Source organism: Terrapene carolina, unplaced genomic scaffold (assembly GCF_002925995.2).
Source record: "Terrapene carolina triunguis isolate 2854851 unplaced genomic scaffold, T_m_triunguis-2.0 Scaffold66, whole genome shotgun sequence".
In the NCBI taxonomy this organism is placed as follows: Eukaryota; Metazoa; Chordata; order Testudines; family Emydidae; genus Terrapene; species Terrapene triunguis.
Window position 1 is genome coordinate 91,724,698 of NW_020664417.1, and position 12,262 is coordinate 91,736,959.

Here is a 12,262-nt window from a genome sequence, read left to right on the forward strand (position 1 = left end):
CACTAGTATGATGCCGAAGCAGGAGGAACAGATGTTTGGATGATTCCATAGACTCCAGTGCACCTAATAGCAATTAAGAGAGCATCAAAGGTTGACAATTATTGATGCTGAAGCAGGACTAGCAGATGTTTGGATGGTTCCATTTGTGAAGCAGATGTTGTAATGAGCAAAACTAACTGAACTGAAGGGGCTGGATCAGATAGTGTCTTTTACCCTGAGAACAGTTTGTTTGAATTAGACTGTTGCAGTTGTCCAGTGTGGATGCTTTACAAATTGAGGTGTAGTTCTCCATCTATTTCGTCAGCTCAGTAGAAAGTTGCTTGGATTGTAACCTGCTGTCAGTAGGAAGTTGGATGAAGCCCACAAGAGCAAATCCATGTTAGTGGTCAGGGAGCAATTGCTGAATAAAGAGTGCTGAACCCCTGGTGTGAGCACCTGAAAGGACTGGAAGTTCTTCAGTGTGGAGGGAGGTGACTGAAGTCTGACACACCCAGCCACCCCACTGCAGGGCAGCAAAGGCAATGATGCAATTAAGCTGCACAGGAAGCACCTGAAATACTGAGTGAGAGTCTGAAACTAAACAGCAGGGAGATTTTTGTGCTGGTCTGTATCACTGTGTGAGAGGGGCACTGTTATGCTTTTGGCAGTAATAATCTCCAGCATCTTCAGCTTCAACCCGGCTGATGGTGAATGTGTAGTCAGTGCCAGACCCGCTGCCGCTGAACCGGTCTGGGACCCCAGAGGGGCGGCTGGAAGCGATGTAGATAAGGAGCTTAGGAGCTTGTCCTGATTTCTGTTGGTACCAGGCCATGTAGCCACTAACACTGGAACTGGCTTTGCAGTTGATGGTGACTCTGTCTCCTGGAGACACTGAGAGGGATTCTGGAGTCTGAGTTATCACAGTCTGCCCACCGGAGTCTGGATTGGAGAATAAATTTGGGATAAAAAGAAATATAAAAATCCTCCAACATCAGAATATTTGACACACTACAAAGCTGCATCTCTAGGAGTCTAGTCTGGAGCTCTCATTCTATTAACACTGTAATTGCTGCTAGGAGTGATTGCTGGAAAGGGAAATTCTTAATGATTGACTTTCCTTTAAACTAATCTTCCCTGGTTGGTCTTACCTTGAATGCAGAGCACTAGGAGCCAGAGTAGCTGAGTCTGGGAGATCATCTTGATACGTCTAGAGTGACAGATACAAAGCTCAGAAGCACAAAGTGTGAAGGTGGCATGTTTATATCTTCTCTGAACAGCTGGGAACTGTCACTCGGGTGGAAATATGCAAAGCAGCATCTGTGTAAATGTCCATTCCCTCTGCAGACCCAGGGCCACGTACACCCCTCAGTCTGGTAACGCAGCTCCCATTCCTGGCAGTGAGGGATGCCCAGGTGGGTCTGGCAGGGGATTGTCACTATAATCAATGAGCCCAGGTTGTTCTGGAGATTTTCCTGATCAAAGACTCCAGAACTGGGGTCAGTGAGTTCATAAGCTCAGTGGTATCCAGGGTCTGCATCACTAGTAACTTCTAATTCCCGGCCCTTATTTACAGTGTTTGCTTATTCAGAGAGAAGTTTTGCAGATGGGTTGTCAGGATGCTGGTTAGTGAGTTCTTGACTGTTTTGCGGAGCTTTGAAAAAGTATAGTGCTCTTGAAGGGCTCATTAATTAATAGTCTTATTATGTAGTAAATATTATATTTTACCTTATTGCTAGATTCCTTTCTAATATCTGTCACTGAATAGAAATAGGCACTTAAGCTTGAAGAGATGAAACTTGTTTGCTGTGGATGGTTGCAACGTTGTCCATCCGCTTCCTCCCTAAGCTCATTGAATAGGCCATTTACAGCTGTTGCCTCCAATTCTGCTTCTCTCCCCGCCTCCCATCTGTTCTGGTTTCTGCCCTTTCCACTCCACCAAACTGCTCTCACCTTTTCCTGGACCACTCTCCATCCCCATCCTCCTTGACTTCTCGGCTGCGTTGGATGTTGTCAATCACATACTCATTGCAGAAGTCTTGTGCTCCCTTGGTTTTTGTGATGTTGCCCGGTCCTGGTTCTCCTCCTCCCTTCATGCATTGTTCTTACAGCATCTAGTCTGGTTGGTTGTTGTCCTCCCCTCTCCCACTCTGCCAAGGGACTCCGGGGGTTCTATCTTTAACGCCTTGCAGTGATGCATGGTGTGTGTGTCTGTACAGTGCCTAGAGGATGTGATACCTAGCAGGGCCTCTAGGTATTGACTGTAAGACAGATGCTAAATGATAATATAAATGTCAATGAAGGCACCTCAGCCTGCACTGACTTATAACTGCTAATAATTTTGGGTATCATGTGACACACCATAACTGAAACCTGTAGGACATTGCATAAGAAAGCCCACCAGGCCAGATGAGCAATTGCCCAGTACTGAGTCCTGTTAGAGTGATAAGAAAAGGGGATGTGTTGTGTTTTTTGGAGGAATGTGATGTTACATTTTTCACCCCACACTCAGTATTAAATAGAGCTGATTGGAAAACTCACCTTGTTCCTATGAAAATATTAACTACAGGAGATTGCAGCCAAACTATTCTGAGTAGTGACAAAGTAATTAGGTTTGACATCACGGTTTCCCAAATACAAAGAGACATGGATAAAAGAGAAGAGAGGAGAAGCTAAAAGGAAACAGAATGAAATGCTTCTTTGTTTGTTAGATGGTAGGTTTGTGATGATTGTTGCCAGCTTTAGCACTAAATTGTAGTTCTGTCCTCAGGCAGGCATAATTCCTGGTCAAGCCGAGGTCTGGTTGGAAAACTGGATTGGAGGACAGGTAAAGATGATGGATAAAGTTTCCGTCTCTCTCCCAAAGTGGAGAGGAGACAACATCAGAGGAACAGACGAAAAAGACTGGATTGTCTATGGGACGTTGTTAAACCCAAGAAATATCATGGCCTGAGGTTCTACAGGCTTTACACCTGTTAGACCCATAAAGTGGAGGTGAAAATAAAAGCAAGGAATGGATGCAGAGTGAAAAAGAACAGCCCACAAGACCTCCTGGTCAACATTAACAAAGGCTTGAACGTGTAAAACGACATGAGCTATGGTTAGGACTATACTGAATGTGCCCTCTCGTTGGAAGCTATCGTTTTACATATATTCCTTTGGGCCTGAATGATCAAACACAGGTGCCAGAAATTAGGCTCCTAAAACCATATTTGGCACCTAAGTAAAAATGTTCAGAGGGGCAAAGCATCTTCAGCTCCCACTGATTTCAGTGTAGTTAGTGGGGGCTCAGCAACTGTTAGAAACCAAGCCCCCATCTAGGTTTAGGAGCCTAACTTCAGGCACCCAGGTTTGGAAGTGTTGGTCTCAAGTGTTACATAGAAATGGGTGCTTTAGAAGAGATGCTTTCCTTCTTATGTCATTCTCCCCTTTGAATAAATGGAGGATTCATCTTCCACCAGACGTATTCCTTTAATACTCTTGTATTGGAAAAACCTTTATCATCTCTCTGTATATGGTGGTAATAATAACATCATCCATATGTATAAGCAGAGGCATTGTATCATTCGCATTTCTCCATAGCATTCCTGCTGACCAGCTGAGGCAGAATGCAAAGAACAATAACAGTTCCAAATGGAAAACCCCTGTTAGTCCATCCACTCCATCTTCTGTGCTGGAGTGTTCCCTACAGCAGATGTGCTACATTTTTGGTTGTAGCCTCCCTGTGCATTCACAGCAGCTGGTGCAGGGGGTTTCCAACCCTCTACATCTTGTTCCAGACACAGAGCAGGTTCTTAACCTGCTGCGAGCAGTTGGCAGGAAGGCAGCAGTCATATTGACACTGAGCTTGTCTGCATGGAGCAACTGTTCCACTCGACAAGCAGGCCCTGCAGAGCGCAGGGAAGTTTTGTTTCAGGGCTGTGCAATGTGAGAGGGAAGCTGACAGTTTGTTGACAATAATGATCTCCAGCCTTATCTGCTTCAACTGCACTAACAGTGTGAGTGTAATTAGTGTAGCTGCTTCTGAACTGGGCCCTGCACTGGGCTGGGACCCCAGAGGGGAGGGCAGAGCTAGAATAAATAAGAAGGTTAGGAGCTTGCCCTGATTTCTGTCAGTACCAGGCTAAGTAATTGCTAGGACTTGAACTGGTTTTGGCAGCTGATCATGACTTTCTCCTGGAGACACTAATAAGGATTCTGGAGAATGAGTTATGGCAATGTCCTGGCTGGACTCTGACTGAACTATGCAAAAATAAGTAACTGCATACATATGAAAATAAAACTAAGAGTTTTGTTTTAATTGTGTCTAATTACACACATCTCCATGCTTTTTCACATGGTTACATTGTTTATATTGTCTTTCTTAATGGAACATAAAAAGGGAATAGTTTCTAAGGGCAGGTCCACACTGGGGCGGGGGATCGATCTAGGAAACGCAACTTCAGCTACGAGAATAGCGTAGCTGAAGTCGACGTTTCCTAGATCGAACTAAATTTACTTACTTCGGGTCCGCGCAGGCAGGCTCCCCCGTCGACAGTGCTTCCTCCTCTCGGCGAGCAGGAGTTCCGCAGTCGACGGGGGAGCGCTTCTGGGATCGATCTATCACGTCCAGATGAGACGCGATAAATCGATCCCAGAAGATCGATCTCTACCCGCCGAATCAGGCCGGTAGTGTGGACCAGCCCTAAGTTGCATATAAATACCAAAGTGATGCTACTGGCTGGATATAAAGCATAAAATATATACGGTGACATTTGTAGATCTGGTTTTTTAGGCCAATATCATCTTGTTCTGCTCCTTACCCTGGATCCAGATTATTAGAAACCAGCTGAGCAGAGCCGGTGAGATCATCTGACTACCGTGGAGCTGTCCAGTGCTGATCCATTAACTGTAAAGGGTAAAACAAAATACTTGTAACAGCAGAGAGCAGCAGAGGAATTTGAATTGTAGGGAACTGTGCAAAGTGTCTCACCTCAGTCCATGTGTCACAGGCTCAGTCCTGGGGAGCTGAGAATGGATTTCTTAGCAGCATCTCCGAAATGTTTTCCTCCCGCATGGAAATTCGTTTACCAAGTGGCATCTACATCACAGCGTTCCTTCCAGGATGGTTGGACCAAAGTTCAGCGTCATACAGATGACACTTGTGAAAGGAATGAACACGGTGGAGGAAAATGTGTGTGTCCATGTATGTACTGTGTTGGGATCAGTCTGGTTTTCGCTCCTGTTTGTAGAAACCTTGAGCAGATTCTCCTTTGGGATGTTTGGAGCCGACGTTGCTGGGAAGTTGAACAGAAAAAGAACTGGGTTTATATGTCTGCAGAACTGAAATATTCAGGATCTTGGAGACTTTGAACCCCTCTAGCTGCAGAGATCAGGCTGGTGAGTGGAGGGAGACTAGAATCTCTGGAGTGGCTGGGAACAGCCCTGTCTGCTATCGTGCCCAGCTGGTGGTAACTTTCAGTCTCTCTGTCAAAGGCCTCATCAAGCGACAGGATTTCTAGCTAGCTCTTCAGCATGGGGCACCTTCCTGACCAGCCACAGCACGGTGATCTCAAACTCTGCCACACCTGGGAGATGGGCAGGAGGGTGTGTCCCTCAGCTCCCGGCTGGAGAGAGGGACAGACATGTTTGCTGCCCTCAGCCAAGAGAGTTTGGGTGCCTGGGTCTGAGTGTCTGCCCCCAAGGCTGGGGTTGGTTTATGCCCTCTGAGAGCCAGAGACAGTTAGGAGATGTGTGCCCAGGCGGATGCCCCATCCTCCCTCCAGGGGTACCTCCACACCCATTTCTGCTCCTTTATGCAGGCTGCCACATCAGCCTGGAACTGCCCCTCAACCTCACTCGTCCTCCTCCTCCTCTATGTCCCTTCTCCAAACTTCACTTCTTCAAATCCCCATATACTATCTCTCGAATTCCATTGGAGCATTTTATATTAACTGAGAAAGAAACTAGTAACCACCAGGACACATTCACTAGCTACCCAAGTAACCACATAATCCTCTCCGTTACCCTGTCCTTTCCCCATCCCAATCCCATCCCCTTGTTATTGCCTGTTGTGGTGGTGGTCTTTTAGACCCTGGTCCAGTAAACTCTTGTGCAAATTTTCAGTTTTACACTCTTGTACATTCATTAAATTCCAGACTTAAGGTGCATCATGGATGCACTGGGACCACGCTCATGCATAATGGAGTTTGGCCAACTCTAGTGATTTTTAACACATCTCACAATAGTTGATGTTTAACTTAAAGATCTAGCTCCTGGACGCAAATGATTGAGAGTCCCTGTTTTTTTTTTTTTATAATAATAAAGTTTCCAGCCCTACTGGTTTCAGAGACAGGTTTGACCCTGAATGCCCCAAACCTGGAAGGCAATTGAGAATTTTTTTTTTTTTTTTTAAATCTCATGATTTTTGAACATTTGGAAATCCAATATACATCCTGCTACCGTTACTCACCTGCATAATTGTTAGCAGGATCAAGGACACAGTTTGTAAGCTTTTCAGGGTCAAAATCTATCTGCATTTGTGCTGAGAAGTGTCTCACACACACCTAACAATACTGATACAGTGCTGTCTGTGTTCAGAATTTTAGCTATCTACGTCTTTGCTGGATTAGTGAAACATTTGTGTTCTGCCACCTGGTGGCAGTACAGGGGATATTCAGCGCAATGGTTTAGTTTGCCAATATCCTGTTTTGATACAAGGACATACACATCTAATGACATTTATGAACATTTCACAATCACAAAAGGATATGATTAAGCAGAAACAACTGTTAGTAGTACAAACAGATCATCTCACAGTCTCTTCTGTGAAGATTCACTCAGTTAGTGGTTAATGAAGTAGCTTTAATTTTGGTAAAAAGAAATGTGCTGGCTGAAAGATTTTTTTTTTTTTTTTCTTTTTCTTACATTTTTTCCCCCCCCCTTCTGTTTCACTTGATTCCTTGGACATGTTGAATATTTATTTTAAAATGCTTCATTGTATTTCTGTATATACAACATCAATGATAGTTTTAAAACCTCTTTTGTCCATGTTCTTCATTAGATACAGCAAAAGTGTATCTCATGAGCGCTAGGGTGACCAGATGTCCCGATTTTATAGGGACAGTCCCGATATTTGGGGCTTTTTCTTATATAGGCACCTATTACCCCCCACTCCCTGTCCCGATTTTTCACATTTGCTATCTGGTCACCCTAATGAGCGCATTGATTTCTTGTACAGCTGCTCTTTGCAGAATTCTCCTTGGTGTTCCCCCTACACTGGGGAAAATCCATCACAATTAACCTTCAGAATAACATTAGGAAGAATGTGTCCACTGCCTTCTCGTGTCATGTGCTTTGCTATTCTTTTTTAGTAGCAAATTTCCCCCCACTCTGGCTATGTGATCTGCCACCCAGCTCCCCCTCCACACCCCCCGCTATGAAGAAGCACAGTCTGTATGCATGCAAAACATGGGCTGACTCCAGAGAATCACAGAGGGCAATTCTTGGTCCATTTGAAGTCAGTGGAGGTTTTGCCTCTGACTTCAGTGGGGCCAGGATTTCCCCCACAGTAAGTGTGTGTGCGGAGTTGGAAATGGAGATACAAGAATCACCAGTGAAACTAAAATCGACTTTACCCTGCCACTTTCCATAACACAACATTTGTTCCATTTTCCTATTCCGAATTCTCCTTCCTTTCCTAGTTTCCCTCATTCTTCCCGTTCCCTTCCATCTCTTCTTGTCTCTTCTCTCTTTCAGACAATCCTGTACCCAAACCATTCACCATATTATCCATTCCATGCACACTGTTCACATTCCCATCCCTTTTCTACACACACAGCCTTCCAGACAGACACCTCTCTTTCTCAGGGCTCCTTCCCACGAGGTGCTGAGAGCCCTCAACTCTCTTTGACTCCAATGGGAGCTGAAATCACTCAGAGCCTCATAGGCTCTTCTCAGCACCTGGCAGAATTGGCCCTGCTTGGGCCTAGGATACTGGGGGCACAACCAATGTGTCATGGTGGGAACCACATAGCAATAAAATAACGTGACCCAGGTGGCCGAAGTTTGGTATTTGTAACTATCTCTGAGTTGGTAATACCCAGCCAAACAGCACCCTGATCCCATTGGTCAGTGAGAACTGGAGGTGGGATGGGGTTTTGTACCAGGCCATTGGGTGGTTTCTGCGTGCCCATTAGAGCAGAGGGACCTGGGTTTCCCAAGGAAAATGGTTGGTGAATTGTATGTTAATGGTGGGGAGCAAAGGGGAGAGAAGGAGCCAGGTGTTGCAGTGAGGGCTCTGGGCACTGAGGGTATGTCTGTACTGCCGTTAAAACCCAAGGTTGGCCCGGACCACCTGTCTAGGGCTCACAGGACTCGGGCTAAGGGGCTGTTTAATTGTGGTCTAGACCTTCAGGCTTGGGCTGGAACTCAAGCTTTAGCACCCTGTGAGGGGGGAGGGTCCCAGAGCTCGGGCTGCAGCCCAAACCTGAATGTCTACAGCCCCTTACTGCAAAGCCCAAGTCAGCTGGCATAAGTCAGCTGCGGGTGTCGAATTGCAGTGTAGACATAGCGCGCAGCGTCCCATGTCAGGGTAAGTCGGGGTGCAGCAGCTACGCTGACAGTGTGATGATTTTCACAGAAATCAGCCTTTTGAGGCACCCACAGCAGGGAGGTCTTTGTCTGTATCACTGTGAGAGGTGAGCTCTCAGTCTGCAGACAGTAGTAATCTGCTGCCTCATCAGCTTCAATGCTGCTGATTGTGAGAGTGTAATCGGTGCCAGACCCACTGCCACTGAACCGGGCTGGGACCTCCGATGCACAGGAGGAGCCAAAATAGGTGAGAAGTTTAGGAGCTTGTCCAGATTCCTGTTGCTACCAGGCTACACGGGAGCTGCTAAGGCTAGAACTGGCTGTACATCTGATGGCGACTTTTTCTCCTGGAGACACAGAGAGGGATTCTGGAGACTAAGTCATAGTGACCTGCCCATAGGAGCCTGGATTAATTATAAAATAGAAAGAAAGAAAGATAAATGGTCATTGATAGTGAGCAGTGTTGTTTATTAATATGCGATTTACATTTGCATCTTTAGACAATGGTCATAGACTACAAGAAAACAAAATCGTGTATAGCCCCCAGAGCAACAGGGCAGCGTCACTGGGGAGTTCACATGCAAAGCAGCCCCTGTGTGCGGGATCCTGGCCCCCCTGCTCTGACTAGACATAGAGTTGGTTTCTGTGCATCATCGCAGTGTGTGATGGTCACTCGCCCTTCAGGGAACAATTGGATGGTCTGGTAGCTCAGGCACAGAACACGCGGGGCCTGGTCTGGCTCTGCCACAGCCTTAATGTGTGACCTTTGACTAGTCATTGTGGTCCCAATCCTGTAAAGTACTGACTGTTCTCAGTTCCCATTGAAATCAAAGGGATGATCTACATGAGCAAGGACTGCACGATTTGACCCTATAAGCCCCATCTTGCTCCCATTGATGTCAGAGGCAAAACTCCCATTGATTTCAATGGCAGTGGAGTTGGGCCCAAAATCTCTGTGCCTCATATTCCCTCAGTGTACAATGGGGAGGGTGATGCTCACTGGGCGTGCTGGGATATCACTGATCAGTGTTTGTAAAGTGCTTTGGGATCCAAAGGCTGATGGTGCTGGGTTAGTGCAGAGGGCGTGCATAGGTCTAACCCCTCCCCATCCACCAGGAGTCGGTCAGTGATGGTGTCAGCCCTTCATGTAAAAGGATAAGGAGGGCAAGTGTTTTCTGCTTATGTCCATACACACATGGACTGATTTGCATGTGCCCATTAGAAGCAGAGCTTTCCTCTGTGGCTGTGCTCTGTAGGAGGTGTTGATTTTGTTGCTCTGGGACAGTGTAGTGTACCGTATCCATTATGTGGTCATTATAGGTATAGCATACTGTCCTGCAATTACATGGTCCTGCACTTGCTGTGTTGTGGTGTATCAGTTGTAGGTCCATTGGTTGTAGTGGGGGTAACTGTGGGGGTCATGGGTACCTTTGCCCTGTAGTTTGGCATGAGACACACTGGTGTTGGTTTATATCCCAGGCAGCTGGGATTTTGGATTTCCTCTCTCCCCTGATCCATCATTTCCTTCCTCTAGATCCTCCTCCAAACTCTTCCAGTCTCTCTCCCTTGGGCCTTCCTATTTCGTGCTACTTCGGTCTTCCTCCATCCTCCCCTACCTTAAAGCATCTTTGGCCTCAGCTGTCCCTGCTGGATCCCAGTGGATGTATTGCTGCCAGCTGCCTCCTAGTTTAGTTGTAAATGCTCATAAGTGGTGAAGTGCCCTCAGCGCTGGAATGTTATCAGTGCCTCTGGTTCCAATACCATAGTTACAGTGATGCTGTCTACAGGAAGCATCTGTTACACTAGAGTGAGAAAAAAGAAAAGAGTGGAGAGGTTTTTGTAGTAGTCTGTATCACTGTGAGAGGGCGGCTGGTATACTGCTGACAATAATAATCCCCAGTATCATCAACTTCAACACTTCTGATTGTTAAACTGTAATCAGTGTTTCCATTCCCTGTTCCACTGAACCGGTCTGGGATCCCAGCGGGTCGGGTAGAGGGACCATAAACAAGAAGCTTAGGAGCTTGTCCAGATTTCTGCTGGTACCAGGCAACAGCATTGCCAATACTGGAACTGGATTTGCAGCTGATAGTGACACTGGCTCCTGGAGACACTGTCAGGGATTCTGGAGTCTGAGTCATCACAATGTCCCCGCTGGAATCTGAATATAAAATAAGATATAAATAAAGCTATAAATCAAAAAACCATTGAGTTTATCCAGAATCATTATGTGAAATATTTACTTACACAGTTAAATGGCATTGTTATTACTTTCTTAATGTATTATCTATGACCGTGAATACATTCAAAATGAAAATAAATAATAAGCAAAGAATGTCACTGTTTGATAGAGACCAGATTATATACTGAGACTTTCTAATCACACGATCACTCCTTGCTTTCTTAAGCCAGTGCTCAATTGTTTGCAGTCTTACCCTGGATCCAGAACACTAACAACAAGAGGAACTGAGCCCGTGAGATCATCTTGAACTGACTGATGCTGATAAATGAAGCCTAAAGTGTAAACCAAAATATTTATAGCAGCTCAGTCCAATGGAACTATGCAAAATACCTAGACGCAGATGTTGTCACAGGCTCATATTTGAGAAAGGATTTGTTTGCATCACAATGGTTGTGGCTACTAAGTACAGGGAAACTACTTTTCATTGGCAGAATGTCAGTGGGTTGAGAGTATTTGATAAAGAAATATAGCATTTAATATGTTCCTGACTCTTGCAGTGAAGGGAAATTCAGTCTCATTGATTTATTATAATTGTGCACTAAATATGAAGAGTCCCATATTTAAAGTGATTTAAGAAAATGTGTGAATCACCATAGGCGGTTTGTTAAAGGCAGTTTTCTCACAGTTACTCATAATCAGTAGCACCTCTCTGTACATTAGCCTATTGCAGGAAAACTTGGGGATTGGGGGCGAGAAACCTCCCAATGATTTCAAGGGGCACTAGGTAGTAGCTGATGTGAGTTATGTTGGCAGACTGTAGCCCATTGTTGGTTACAATAATACAACGTTGAAATCTTACTGCAGTAGGTGTTCAGTTAGTTATCATTGTATGAAATCATTTAGTTTGTTAAACAGATTAGTTAAAACTTGTATCTAAAGAAGTCACCCTTGCACTGTATTTTCCTTTCTGCCATACGGGAGGTTTTTCTTTCCTCTAGTTTTTCCTTCAAAAAGTCGGCAGCCCGAGGGTCAAATTGCCCGTAGCCTTGCTCTTCCTCCTCATTTACACCTGGGCTGACTTGTAGTTTTAGATGAAGGACACAACAAAGATATAAAATCTCCATGAGGAGAAGGCAGAGAGCATCTCTTGCTCCTGCAATACTGCACAACCCCATGCCCCAGCAGACAGGTAGGTAAAGTTCTTTCAAATAGAGGTGCAGTGCACCAAAACTTGAATTATAGATACAGGCACCCTCTTGTACCTCTCCCCACACTTGGGATTTGAAGGTCAGAACCTGCTACCATTGCTCCTGTGAAATTTACCATTTACTGTATGAGGGTCAGGATGGGGTCCTCACTTCCACCAAACCCTTCAGAGAGACATGGTGGATGAGGTAATATCTTTTATTGGACTAATAAAATACATTACCTTACCCAACTTGTCTCTCTAATATCCTGGCACCAACACGGTTACAATGTCAGGGATGGTCTAGACAGTATTTGGTCCTGCCATGAGGGCAGGGGACTGGACTT

The 12,262-nt window shown here is 45.4% G+C and overlaps 1 gene segment (V, D, J or C); it reads right to left on the reverse strand.

Moving 5' to 3' along the window:
* Positions 1 to 610: 610 nt before the first annotated feature.
* On the reverse strand, positions 611 to 1,176 carry LOC112112025. The segment is given in 2 exon segments: positions 611 to 918; positions 1,128 to 1,176. Coding segments are annotated over 2 exon segments (357 nt in total).
* Positions 1,177 to 12,262: the final 11,086 nt, after the last annotated feature.